Below are 13,591 nucleotides of genomic sequence, written 5' to 3' on the forward strand. Positions count from 1 at the left end.
GAGCCTTCACAGACAGGTTCTAGGCCCTAAACACCCAAGCACAGAGGCTTTGAATTGGGTCCAGCATTATTCTCAGGGCACAACATTCATTCTCTATGGGAGAGGTCGGCAGGCTACAAACGCGGGAAACGAGGAATGAAAGTTACAGCCTGGCTTGAACACATACAAGACCCCGCCTAGGGGCGCGAGGGGCGGCCCGAGCGGGCTCTGAGCTGGGCAGGGTGGACGAGCGGTCAGAGGACCGAGGCCGGCCGGGCAGAGAGAAGGAAGAGCCGGGGGCCGAGGGCGGAGGTGGGAAGGTGAGGGGCGGCGAGCCGCCGCAGGCCCCGCCCCCGCCGGAACCAACTCACCCCTTGCCGCCGACCCCGCCGGGCTTCGGCCGCTTTTTGCGACGCTTGCGACCGGACTCAGGGCCCCCATCGACGCCGGCATCGGCCCCAGACAAGTAGCGCTTCAGATACTCGGCCTTGGAGAGCGGCGGAGCTGCCGCCATGGCAGCGGCCTGGGAGGGGAGACGGCTCGGCGCTGGGGCCAAAATTCCTGAACGCAAAACGGACGGCGGTGACGGGAAGGCGGGGCCAGGACCGGAAGTCGCGGAGTGTGTCTGGGACTACCCGGGCTGACAGGTGAGTTTTTGCGGGCGTACGAGGAACGTGCACGCCTCCGGCGCCCACTCTACGTCCCTCAGGCGGCGTAACCCTATTTCTTCTGTCTGTCCATCCATCGGCTCATTCAGCAGACTATGCAGCAAATGCTGTTGTGGCCGTGAGGCTACAACCACGACCCAAACAAGATCCCCGCCCCAGCAGCTTCAGAAGGACTGTAGTGTAGTAGTTAAGAACATAAGCTCTGGAGTTGCAGTGTATCCAAGTTTGAGTTCTGGTTCCATAACTTCCTAGCTGCACGACCTTGGGCAAGCTATTTAACAAAATAGGGATAATGCACCTAACTCAATGGTTGCGAGGACTGAGATAATATTACTATGTAAAGTGCTTACTTAGAACTATGCCTGGCACATAGTATATATATGTTAGTTATTTTTATTAGTCTAAGTATGTTTAGCGGGGGAGGAATCTGCTTTAATAGGCTTCCAGGTACCATTCAAGAGAGGCAGTCAGGGGCTGGCCCTGTGGCGTAGCGGTTAAGTGCGCGCCCTCCGTTGCTGGCGGCCCGGGGTTCGGACCTCCGGCACGCACAGACGTACCGCTTGTCAGGTCATGCTGAGGCCGCGTCCCACGTACAGCAACTAGAAGGATGTGCAACTATCTACTGGCGCTTTGGGGGGAAAAATAAATAAAATTACTAAAAAAAAAAAGTCAGAAATTCCAAACCCAATATAATTACTATGAGAAATGTGGAGGTTTCTAACCTGTGTAACTTCCCCACGTCTGATATTATTGGTGGCCCCTAGCTATCTCTTGTGTAGAATCTTTCCAGTGAAAAGGATCTGGATCTCTTTTCAGCATAGCAAAAGAGGGAAGCTAGAGAGATTGAATTCTAATACTCAGGTTTTGGGGAAAAGGAAAGACTTTTCTTCTTGTGAGCATTAAGAGCTTTACTTGCATTATCGCATTTAACACTCACAATCCTCAGTTTTATCCTTCTTTTACAGATGAGAAAACTGAAGCTTGGAGAGGTTAAGGAAGCTGCCCAACTCCACATGACTCTTGGGAGCAGTGGGGTTGCAACAGGTAATCCAAATTTTTTTAAATAAAATGTTATTTTTATCTCATCATGTAGAAGTTCAATTTTTCTTGCTGCTTTAAAGTTTATTAGTCAAGAAGGCATTATCATTCTTCATAAATAAATACACATATCTTGAAATACATGTTCAAAGACGTACAACATAACAGGTTTGGAGATCACTGCCCTGAAGCATGAACTTTTAACCCCTGGGCTATACTGAGTGGTCACATTACAGGCCCAGATAGGAAAGCAGGCTGGGTCTCTGAGAGCTTGTGAGAAGGGGACCCTGGGCCAAGATAGGGCTTCACTAGCTGGAGAGCCCCACGGGCCCCCTATACACAATCCTGCCTGGGCTTCTAGTCCACTTTGGTGCATCTCTAACTGAAGTCCTCAGCCCTGCGGATAACAAGCACTGGCTGTTTTCTCTTCACAAGTGAAAACACTGCCGTTTTCCTGTAAAGAGTAGAAGTGTGCAAACATTTTTAAAAATAAGAATGAAGCCAAGCAGTCTTAACCACCACTGCCCTAAATTTAAGCAGAGGCACCATTGACTAAATGACTAAATATGGCTGTATTTAACATGCTTGAAATTATGAAGTAAAAGTGTTCTCACAAATGGACTCTTCTTTCCCCTTCTAATATAATCACAAAACTTGCCACTTAAATTTTATCCTCATGGCTGTGAAACTGAATCTACATGTTCTTGGGCTGGCACTCTCTTTCACTCCCCTGGCCTTAGAGCACGACCCTTCCCATACCTTGTTATCTCTGTGCTACCCCCAGTGCCCTAACAGGGCTTCATCCAGGATGGAGGGTTCACAAGCGTCTGCTGAGGATTATCATGTAACAGATGTTATTAACCATATGCCATGTTAGGGGCTGTGGGGCAAGATGCAGTTAAATAGATGTAGGCACCCACCCCCGACAGGCTGTATGAAATGAGACTGGAGTTGAATGTAAAACTGAAGGCTGCCAGGCCTTGGCCCTGTCAAAGAGGAAGAAGCACCTTAGCTGTGTTATCCCAGTCTGGCACCTCATCCTCAGTCAGTCTTTGAGGATTCAAAAACTCAAGCTATCATTTCCCAATAACTAGTTGGAGTCTGGGAGACTGCCTCACACCAACCAAATTCACAAGACTCAGTAATAAACCAGAGTGCCACTTTTTTCCTTCACAATGGGAGATGAACCTGACACCAGGGGTCATCTTCAGAGCACAACCATCCCATAGGGAAAGCCATTCAAGAGACCAGATGGATCAGAAGGTTGCCTGGTGAACTCAGATTCCCAATCAACTGGAAATACATCTGTGGACAATCTATCAGAGTAGAACATTTGCTTAGAAGTCTATTCAAAGAGTTGTAGCTTTATAGTTTGAGTCATTTGCTAATCTCCAAATTCTTAAAACCCCCTCCTCTTGCCCTCACTTACAGAAGTTAGAGATAGAGGTATAGGAGTCAGTCCCACATGAAAGTAGTAAGATGCCAAAGAATTCAGTATGAAGAGGTGCCTGAAAACAGAACCTATGGAAACAAATACATTTAAGGAAGGAGGAGGAAGCAGAGATTCCAAATAAGGAATGACCCAAGTAAAGGGAAAAGCAGGGACGCAGTATTACAGGAGCCAAGAAAAGGGCTGAGACATCGTCCACTGTCAAATGCGGCAAATAAAGAACATTTCCCAAGTGGAAAATCCCACTTGTGACCTCTGATACTAGTTTAATAGAGTGGTGAGAGTAGATGGGTGTGAGTACTAAGTCATCTGTAACTAGGCAATTCTTCAGAGTTACGTTTGCACACAAAGCACTCAGGCTTCCTGTAGCATGTCAATCAATTAACAGGTCTTTATTGAACAAATACCCTGCAGCCAGCACTGCAGGAGTCGTCAGTGGCGAACACACCACAGCAAAGAGCACTAGCTGGGGGTTCCAGGGCCCTGGGCTGCAGAAGGCTCACTGGGTCCTTAACTTCCTACCCACCTGTAGGCTGCGCCTCCCTCTCTGGTTGAACCTGTTTCCCCATTTCTAATTGAGGGACTAGATGATCTCACATACCCCCACTGGCTCTAACAGCCTCCCACCTCAGAGCTTTTGCATTTGCAGTTCCCTCTGCCTGGAAATCTCCTCCCCCAGCTATCCACATGGCTTACTCCCTGACCTCCTTCTCAGCTTTGCCTATATGTCCAATTATCACCTTGTTAAGATCTTCCCTGACTACTCTATTTGCAACACACGCCCCACCTTCCCTGGCACTGTCCATACCCCTTCCCTGCTTTCATTCCTCCATAACACTAACCACCATCTGACAGACTGTTTCACCTGTCAGTTTGCTGTCAGTTTGCCCCCCTAGACTTTAAGCTCCATGAAAGCAGTTTTGTTTTGTTCATTGTTCTGTGGTGTGCCTGGCACAAAGGAAGCACTCACACATCTGCTGAAGGAAGGAATGAAACACTAGCACCAATCCCCAAATTACAGTGGCCACATTAGAGAAAATTTTCTTCAGGAGGTTGAATTCTACCAGCATGATATCAAACACTGGGCAGAGTGAATTCAGAGGCCAGTACTGTTTGAAAGCCACCATTTTAATGACAACTTCTTCACCTGTGCTGGACTCCCTCCCCTCAGAAGACTCCTTTCCTGCTGAAAGTCTGTATTTTATATACCCAAAGCCAACCCCCAAACTCCAGCTGTAGCTCTCTTCCACCTTGTACAACTTCAGAGTTCCAACCCTAGAGGAGAGAGTGTTGTATGGAAGGAGGGTAAAGATTGACAGGAACAAAGTGATAACGACAGGCCCCATGGTTCATTTTCCGGCTTTCTTCCCAAACTGTTTCAAAACCTCCAAAATAAGGTCAAATAACACAATAGGCTTGCACTGGCATCACAAACTGTTTAGAAAGTGTGCGTAGATCTCCAATTCAGACCAGGTGCCCTCCCCGCAAGGGCGAGGCCTGGTGGGGAGGACACTCCCAGTCTTTCCCAATAGTAATAAATAACCCTGCAGTCTGAGCAGCACCGGAGGCTGGCCGGGAACGGCCCACTGCTACCGCTGTGGGGCCAGGCCTGTCTCATAGCCCTCCGTCTTCATATCATTGAGCCCAAGCTCCTCGTTTTGGTCAAATGTGCGCTTATAACGCTCCACCTTCATCTCAGGATCATCTTCAGGTGCATACACATTCTGCAAGGCCGACAACAGATGATCAGTGCCTGTGCCATCCTGCTATCCTCCCTCCCCCAGGTGGCTTCCAACTGCCGCTTTCCCAGGAACTCAATGAGTTTTTTTACTCTCCAAGTACCTCCAATTCCCCATGGCTAGGCGCAACTGGTGGGCAGCAACAGAGCCCAGATGGGCTGGAATGGAACAGTCCAGCCCCAGGCAGAATTAGGGAACAGTCTGCCTAAAACACTGTCTATCTGCACCTTCTTATGCGAGGATAGCAATAGGCTTAATCATGCAGAGACCTTAGGAACCATTTTGCCTGACCTACAATAACTGCTCAATAAATGTTAAAGTTGCTATCAATCACCAGAAAAGCTCCCTAGTCAGCTTAAAGCCTTTCAGTTTTCCTACCTTGGCCCCTGGACAAGGCACCATTTCCCCTCACTCCACAATGAGATTTGCAGAATGAAAACTCCATTGCTGGACATGGAGCTGGGGACAAAGCTAGACTCAAGGAAGAAGGAGCCTAGGAGTATCCTTCTTTCCCTCTTGCCACACACTTACAATCCCTCCCACCTTCCCCCTTTCTCCTTTATGTTCCAACTTCTGCTAAGAGGTTCCCTGATGAAGAGCAGTTCATTTAGAACTAAGTCTCTCAGTTTCTGGGGAAATAATACATATTCAAGGAAGGTCAGAAAATGTATCAGAAATATCAGGGAAGGTCTACTGTACCTGCAAGTAGCTGTTTCCTGCTGGATCGTTCATAATAAAGTGGACTTTCATGTTACCCTCAAGGATCTAAAGGAGAGAGAATACCGTATGTAAGTTTTACACAGCTCCCGGTAGGAAAAGGCCATGTCATGCCAGAGGACAACCAACACGATTTGCATTGCAGAATGCCCAAAAGTTTCAAGAACTGATGAAATGAGGTACCTCTACAAATGGAGTGGAGAGGATTAAAATAAGGACTGTCTGAAAGCTATTTAAGAAACAATTTGACATCCCTGATCTCATCTCCCATTCCAAACAAGCCAATGATTAGATTTCCCTTCCCCCATCCCAGCAGAAGACAGAAGGATTCTGTGGACCAGTTACCACATCGGCTATGGACTAAAGGACTTTGGCCCAGCTGACGGCAGAGGGAAAAGAATCAAGAACAGGTTAAGTGGATGTATGCTTCCTGGAAACAGACATATACACACCCCAGCCCTCTTCCCACGCTCAGCTCTCAGAAGACTGCCAGCCAAGCCTTCATCCTCAGACCAGGAAATGGAACACCCACTGATGGGAAGCTGACCAGCCCAAGAGGAAAGACCTAACAACTCTGGCATTGGGGCTACCTCAACAAAACGGGTAACCCAAAACCCCCTAAAATGAGCCCAATGTCAACAAGACTCACCCCCACTCAGGTTTTTTGGTCCTCTACTTTTAAACAGACAATCAATGATTACCAGACGTCGGAACAAAGTCCCTAACGTTGAAACACAGAAAATTAAATGGAAAAAAACAACGCAGAGGAAATAGAAACTATGCAAGGAAAATAAAATGTAAAAAAAATTAATATTCTAAAGAAAAAAATTCTACATCCTTAAAACAACAGGATGCTACTTTAAAAAAAAAGGCAGAGGGAGAGTATTCAAAGACTAAAAAAAGTTCTTGGAAAATAAAAATATGTTAGTGGAAATGAAAAACTCAATTGAGGGTTGGAAAATAGTCAAGGCAACCTCCCAGAGTAGAGCAAACACAAAGAAACTGAAAACTGGACAAAGAATAAGTAAATTACAGAAGACCAGACAAGTCAGTCTAATATCCAAAACACAGGGGTTTCAGAAAGAACAGAGAGGAAGCAATCCTCCATAGAATAATTTCAAAAAGCTTCCTAGAACTGAGCCACATGAGTTTCCAGTTCAGAGGACCCACCAAGTGCTTAGCACAGTGGTTGAAAACTGACCTACACCAAGGCACATCCTGAAATTTCACATCACAGGACACAAAAAGGTATCACAAGAATAGGTCAGTACAAAAGATCAGGAATCAGAATGCCTTCAGACTTCTCAATAGTCAAACTAGAAACTGGGAGACATTAGTGCAGTCTTCATAATTCTGATGAAAAATTATTTCCATCCTAGAATTCTATCCCCAGCCATTAATCAATCTAGTGTGAGGGTAGAATAAATCAATTTTCAGACATGCAAGGTCCCAGAAATGTTACTTCTCAGAAAGCTACTGGAGAAGATGCTCCAACAAAATAAGGGAGAAAACCGAGAAAGATGACATGGGACATGAGAAACCAAGAGAATCCCAACATGTTGGTTAGATGTTTAAAAGGTAGCAAGAAAGAATATGGGGCCTCCTGTTCACTGGAGCCCCAGGACCACAAGTACTGACCGGCCAGAGTCTTCTCACCTGGTCCAACTTCTGGCTAAACTCCTGCAGTTTCTCCGTCTGGCCAGGATTAGAACTGTCACCCAGTGTGAAAGGGTTCTTGGTCACCTGCAATAAATGGCATCCAAACTGCTAGAATACTGGCTCTATGTTTGCTAGGCGAGACCATAAACCTGGCAGGTGCCCCGTCAGGGAAGCTGGGTCTCCACTGATCCCACACCACCTTTCCAACCTAGGCAGCCACTCCTAAGGATATACGGATTAATCTGCCAAGCCAACAACTGGAAATGTGAAACAAAAACTATGAAAACATTCTCACAATATGAGCTGTAGTCCTAATTTGAAGAAATGCAAAGTAAAATATAATTTACAATGACAAAATGCCTGACAACTGAGAATCAGTTAAGTGAAATGATTCATCAAGACGATAAAAATGGGCTAAGTCAACACACATATATATATATATTGGGGAGTTTTAGATGCTGCAAGGACCCTCATCCCCTCATTTTACAGTGAAATAAATGACTTACCCAAAACCGCAAAATATCTACCTTGTCCCAGAATAAGGCCCGGGAATTTCCATTCAGAATTTCCCAATAACTTATCTTCACAATCCAAAATAATATTTAAGTCTCTTAAATCAGCTTTAAGGCAAAGAAACCCCCAGTTATCAGCTCTAAAGACTAGGACATTCGAGGTCTTCTGGCCCCTTCCTCAGAGCCACACTGCTGAAGCAGCTGCGCACTCTGTCGGGGGACTCACCAGTTCCCGGATATCTTTCAGCAGCCCCTCCAGTGTGGTGAACTTGCCCCCGAGGACAGCCATTCCCAGTTCAAATTCCAGCTCTGGAATTTCCACACTACACGTCTCAGACTGCGAGATGAGAGGTCAAATTAGGCTTTAAATCAGGAGCTATTAGAGAAAGCTACCCAGAGTCTTCCTACCAAATTAATGCCACCAGTGACAATCTGGGGACCAAATCAGCTGTCCCAGTTTTCTCTGACTCTCCAGTTAAAGCTAGACTCACTCTTATCCATGTGAACCACAGGAACAGAACCAACCTAATAAAGGGACACTCTGAGTCATGGCTCCAGGCTGTCACGTATCCTATCATTAGACGCCAGAGGCGAGGGCCCTTACAGACACTGGAGGCGAAAAGCTGCCAAGTCATCAGAAAGAGCATATGGGGTCACCTTCTGAATCTGCACTGCCTACCATGGACTAACTCTGCTCAGGGGTCCACAAACCCAGGGAAGTAAGGAGGTACCTCATGACCCCAGGACATAATTTAAAAAGACAATTTCCCCTAGAGACAGGTGTGTGACGAGGACAGTCACTTCCCCAAGCAGGCTGTTACCTTGAGCAGGTCTCTGGTCATATCTGAGAGATCTGTGATGTGGAAGGTGATCCTGGTGCCCAAGGGCTCTACCGCTCCTCCAGATTTCACCTGCATAGATGACAGGAGTCAGGAGCAGCAGCAGAGAAGATACAATCCTCACCTGGTGAGACCTCCAGTCAGGCACACTAAAGGCTACCAAAGACAGAGCCTTCTAAACCAATAGTGGCAGCAGTCATCCAAACCAAAAACACCAACAGCTGGCCAAGAGTAGAGAACCCAGCACCAGTACCCTGCCAAAACTCAGCCCAAATTGCCAAGAAACTCTGAATTTACCTTTAAAAAAATTGACTCTTGGGGTTTAAAGGGACTTTCAACTGCATCCAATGTGTGGATCCCCTTTACAATATTCTGGTGTAAGAATTTAAACAGCTTAAGCTTGAAAACACTCAGGGAAAGGGAATTTACAACCCTCCAAGGCAGCCCATTCTATTTTCAGAAAGAAACTAGAAAGTTTTTATTCTTGAGTCAAAATCTGCCTCTCTGTACTTCCACTCCTGAGGGGTGGGTCTCTCTCTTCCATATAACCAACATTTAGTATGCCTTAAACAAGTTATGAGGCCTCTTTTCTAAGCTAATTCCCAGATCCTTCAAGGGCTCCACATCCTACACTAAGCCTAAAAGAAAGACCCAGCCCCCTTCTTCCTCATCCCAAAAGAGGTCTAGGAAGGATGACAGTTAGACAGGGGTTACTCTCAAGCTAGTCTTCTTGCCAAACGATGGCGCGCACCCACCTCATTGGTCCGATGGCCACAGTTCTCACAGTTGGTAGCCATGATGATAACCTCCTTAAAGTGGGGGATTTCTGCAAGATGGAGTTAAGGAAATCTGCTTCCAGGATAGCAAGACCACCCTCTGGGGAAGAACAAATCCAAACCCAAAAAAAACAGCTGCTGGTCCCAGGACTGCAGGATCATGAGAAACAGCCTCAGATGGTCCTCCAGAAGAGGACAAGGTCACAACCCATGGTAATCTCTGTTCACAAATATTCGAAGACATTGCTCAGGCCACACACAGGAGCCTAGAGACCATGGCCTAATTCTCTCTTTGAACCCAAAAGCCAAGGTGCACAGTCTCATCAGAGTCAACATCCTCCTCATGGCACGGAATGAAATGTGCTTTCCCTGAAGGGAGTAACCCCACCACGAATATAATCTTCATGCCCGAGTCAGATGAAGAGCAACCCAAGTGCCCGACAAAAGATACGAACTAGCTTCATGTTGGTCTGGGCCGGAGCATTGCATTCCGGGCAGTTTGTGTTGAACTGGAGCACCTGGAACACAACATGGGGACGTATGGTGAGCCCTCCCAGGTGGGTGAGCTCTGCTCAGCCTAAAGACATTCAGCTGGTATGCTGGTGGTCGCCCGTGTTGGTGGTGAGGAAGTGACACTGAAAGGCGTCAGTCTCAGCCCACAACTGTCCTCCTTCCTCCACAGCAGCCAATGTGACTCACTTCGTTTCTGAGATCTTCCTCTTCTGGCTTCTCTTCTGGTGCCTCTGCCTAAAGCAGCACAGATGCAAGTCACATGTTGGCATATATACCTCAGCCTCCCCAACACCCTGCCCTGGAAGGAGAGAAGATGCTCTGGCTTGTTTATGTCGGCTGCCACCACCTCATGGGTTTAACAAAGAAGCTAAAAAGCAAAGGCCCAATCAGGAGAAGAACAGAGCTTAAGACAGGATCATAGCCCCTGCCATCCTTTATTGTAAAGTTTACCCTAAGTCCTTGATATGAGCTAGATGAGAGGCTCAGACATGCTGAGAAAGGGTACACAGGGCAGCAGCAGCAAAATAAATTTCCACTGACTCCAAGCAACCCAGAATGCAAGATAATTCCAGAGCATTCTTCTGGCTTCTTCAGTCCACCTACCTGGAGCCCCAGCATCTCTTCCTGCTGCAGAGTCCGGTTATAGTGTATGATCACCAGGGCATCATCTTTCCGGGGAGCATGGGGGTTTTCCACAAAGCTGTTCCCTGAAGGATCATCAATGATCTAACAGGTGCATGAGGAGAGTAATTACAAGAAGAAATCACGTACGATCCTCCACCTACCATCAGACCACCCAGGCACCACAATGGAAAAATCCCAGACAGTCTTAATGATCTCTCCTCCCCTAAATCTAGGGCACCTGGAGTCCATCAGTACTCACCAGAGTGAAAGGAGAGGCCACTTGCTTTAGCTCTTTCAGTTTGACAATGAACTCATCAATTCTTTCAGCTACGGCTTCTTCCTTTGCCTGACATGAATAGAGAGTAAAAGCATCAACCCTGGTGATAGACCTTATGCCCCTACTCCCTTTCATGCCCATGTCACTTCCATCAGGAAGCCACCACCTGTCTTAGTGTGAGTGGGAACAGGGAGACTCAGACTTCACAGTAAGATGTAGCAAATAAATTTGAAATTTACAGGTGGTGCCAGGTAAGCCTCATTTCTCCCTCATCCAATCATTTAGTCCAGGCATTCATGCCAGGTTAGAGATACATCAGTAAATAAATCAGAGCCAGTTAGGAAAACAGATGACTAAATATGCAACTATATTCTTCCTGTCATAATAACCATAAGATACGATAGAACACTCAGGAAACACAGATAAACCCAAGGGGATTAGAAAAGGCTCCTCAGAGGTAATGTTACGTTATCTGTCTGAGAGGGGGAGGGAAGTGGAAAGGACAGTAGGCACAACATATGCCACACCCTGGCAGCCACAGCATCACCGTGCTTCCCCCGAAAGTTCTCCAGCATTCAGTCAGGGACAGTTCGGCTACATGGGAAACTACACACTCTACTCAGACTTATACTACTTATAATAATATAAGTAACTATTCCTTGAGCTGCTGCAATCAGAACACCCCAGCTCACCCTTCGTGTGGGCTGATCCTGCTCCAGGCCAGAGATAGCACGGGTGATCAAGCCTTCAACAGTGGTCAGAGCTAGTGAACGAGAACAAAAGACAGGTGAGTCTTGGCTCTGCTATCAAGCACCTATATGGCCCTGGGAAATTTCACTTGAACTCTCTGGGCCTTGATTTCATCTGTAAAATGAGAAGATCGGGAACAAGGTTCCAGTCATCTCTAATAATAGCAATGCTAAAATTCTGTAATAAGCACATCACACTCTTACCATCACTGTTTACCATCTCTAGCTGTTTTATCTAAGCTTTCTGCTTATGTTAAACCAATGAAGATCACGATGACTACACAGCCAAAGCCATACACAAGCCCCTAGGCCTGGCACCAGAGATTTTGCATGAAAGAAAGATTCCAGCTAGGCATGAACAGCCCAAATATCCTGATCTTAAACGTACCTCCCTTCTGGCTGAAGGCAGGAATTTCAAAATCAAGCTCTGGGATCCTTGTGGTGGCAGAGTCAGTCTTCACTACTTCTCTGTTCATGTCCTGGACAGAAACAAAAACTTTCAGTCCAGAGAGGTTGGCAATACAGCTTCTCCTCAAGAAATACCAGACTGTCCCCCTCCATCAGACCCTAGCCCAGCTCTTACTTCCTCTCTCCATTCCAGGGGATCCAGACTACTCCTCCAGAATAGTACATGTGGTGTGAGCCAGGCTGCCCAAATGGTGCGAGTTCAGTTCATAACAAGTGCTGCTCATTTGACACCCTCTGACAAAGCACTTTCACAAGTCTTATCTCACCTGAGCAGATAACAGCACCAATACCATTTTAAAAAGGAGGAAACTGAGATTTGGGCACGAAGGGGGATTTATTCGAGGTCCAGAGCTCTGACTCCAGTCCCCAAGCCTTCTCTAGGCCACTAAGGTACCTGCTCTGGGCACCTCTCACCTCCGGAGCCCTGACGGTCAAAGTGTAGCGCACACCCTGGTCCTGGATTCTGCCTGCCGACTGGATCTCTGTGTTGTTCCAGCCACAGTGCTCGCAGGAAAAGGAGCTCACAATTATTTCTCTGAAGAATGGGATCTTGGTGAGGAGGAGGCGCGTCATGCCCTGGGGAAGCAGAAAGCAGCTAAGGAAAGAACCAACGAAACCCGAGTTGCCCGTCCACTGACCCCCGGGCGTGCCTCGCCTCCGGGTCCCCAACTGGGCCCACCTGGCCGGGTCGTCGACCCCCTGCCCCTCCCCGCCTCAGCCCGACCCTCTCGCCGCCCGCGGCCGCGCCCCCAGCTCACGTCGCGGTAACAGTTCATGCAGAGCGACTCAATCTCGGTAGGCTGCTGCTCCTCGTCCTCGGCGCTGATAGGCCGGAAGAAGTGCCCCGGGGCAGGAGCCCGGGCAGGGGCGGGCGAGGGGACAGCAGTAGCCGCCGGGGGCCCGGGCTCCACAGCCCCGTCGGCCGCCATCTCCCCCACGCGCAGTTCAGGCCTCGACTTCCGGCTTCCGCTCTTCTCGTGGCCCCACCCCTTCCTTAGGCACTTCCGCCAGATGCCGCCACGCCCCCTCTTAAATGGGCCGCAGACTCTGAGCCCTCGGGGAACAGTAGCTGACAAAATTTCTCCGTTGCCGGGGTTACATGGTCCAGGCTTCCATAGCCAGCCGGATTCGGGCTTTGCCTACACCTCGATTCAGGCGTCACTTCTGCCAGGACGTCCTCTCAGACCCAGGGCAGTTTTTTGCTCCTTCGCAATAGCTCCATCGCACAGGGTTCTAACTATTGGTCCACAATTCTGACTGCAAGAGCCTTGCCCACGAGGGGCCTGGCTTGTCCCTTGGTATCCAAGAGGAGGTGCGTTCCGACCTGGGTTTGCTTCGATCCACTGCTGGGCCAGACGCTGCTTCAACCCTAGATCCCCCTCCCTCGGTCCCTCAATCACTCTGCCTTTCTGTTCTTCTCACTCCCTATTTCTGTCCTCAGAAACACCTGCCCAAATTCCAGCCTCAAATACACGACACTCATTTTTACTCTCACCTCCTCATCCCACATCCGACCCCAGCTGACCCACCTCTCCCAGTTTCCTAACCAACAACAACAAAAACACCTTTTTTTTTTTTGTAAA

General features: G+C 47.9%; 2 protein-coding genes and 1 long non-coding RNA gene across 4 annotated transcripts in view; 1 reads left to right on the top strand and 2 right to left on the bottom strand.

The window, feature by feature from the left end:
• The window catches only part of BUD13 (BUD13 spliceosome associated protein), a 95,579-nt gene extending 95,084 nt beyond the window's left edge, over positions 1-495 (bottom strand). For both annotated transcript variants that reach the window (XM_087433721.1, XM_014785139.2), the window contains exon 1: positions 351-495. In XM_087433721.1, coding sequence (XP_087289847.1) covers positions 351-493 — 143 coding nt within the window. In that variant the 5' untranslated portion in view covers positions 494-495. The remainder of the gene's footprint in view (positions 1-350) is intronic.
• A 70-nt stretch (positions 496-565) lies between these two features.
• On the top strand, positions 566-1,732 carry LOC147916695 (uncharacterized). Its single transcript, XR_015552729.1, has 2 exons — positions 566-626; positions 1,613-1,732. It is a non-coding gene; the product is annotated as an uncharacterized LOC147916695 (long non-coding RNA).
• A 1,769-nt stretch (positions 1,733-3,501) lies between these two features.
• Positions 3,502-12,952, bottom strand: ZPR1 (ZPR1 zinc finger). Its single transcript, XM_004427291.3, has 14 exons — positions 12,767-12,952; positions 12,423-12,584; positions 11,929-12,019; positions 11,484-11,554; positions 10,774-10,860; positions 10,494-10,616; positions 10,077-10,124; positions 9,829-9,895; positions 9,357-9,427; positions 8,584-8,673; positions 7,989-8,099; positions 7,248-7,334; positions 5,574-5,639; positions 3,502-4,859 (listed from the first exon to the last, which is right to left on the bottom strand). Exons 1-14 carry the CDS (start codon positions 12,935-12,937, stop codon positions 4,725-4,727), a joined length of 1,380 nt encoding a protein of 459 aa, XP_004427348.1. The 5' UTR covers positions 12,938-12,952; the 3' UTR covers positions 3,502-4,724.
• Positions 12,953-13,591: the final 639 nt, after the last annotated feature.

The sequence above is a fragment of the Ceratotherium simum genome, chromosome 7 (assembly GCF_057802395.1).
Source record: "Ceratotherium simum simum isolate JZ-2026a chromosome 7, ASM5780239v1, whole genome shotgun sequence".
NCBI classification, from domain to species: domain Eukaryota; kingdom Metazoa; phylum Chordata; class Mammalia; order Perissodactyla; family Rhinocerotidae; genus Ceratotherium; species Ceratotherium simum.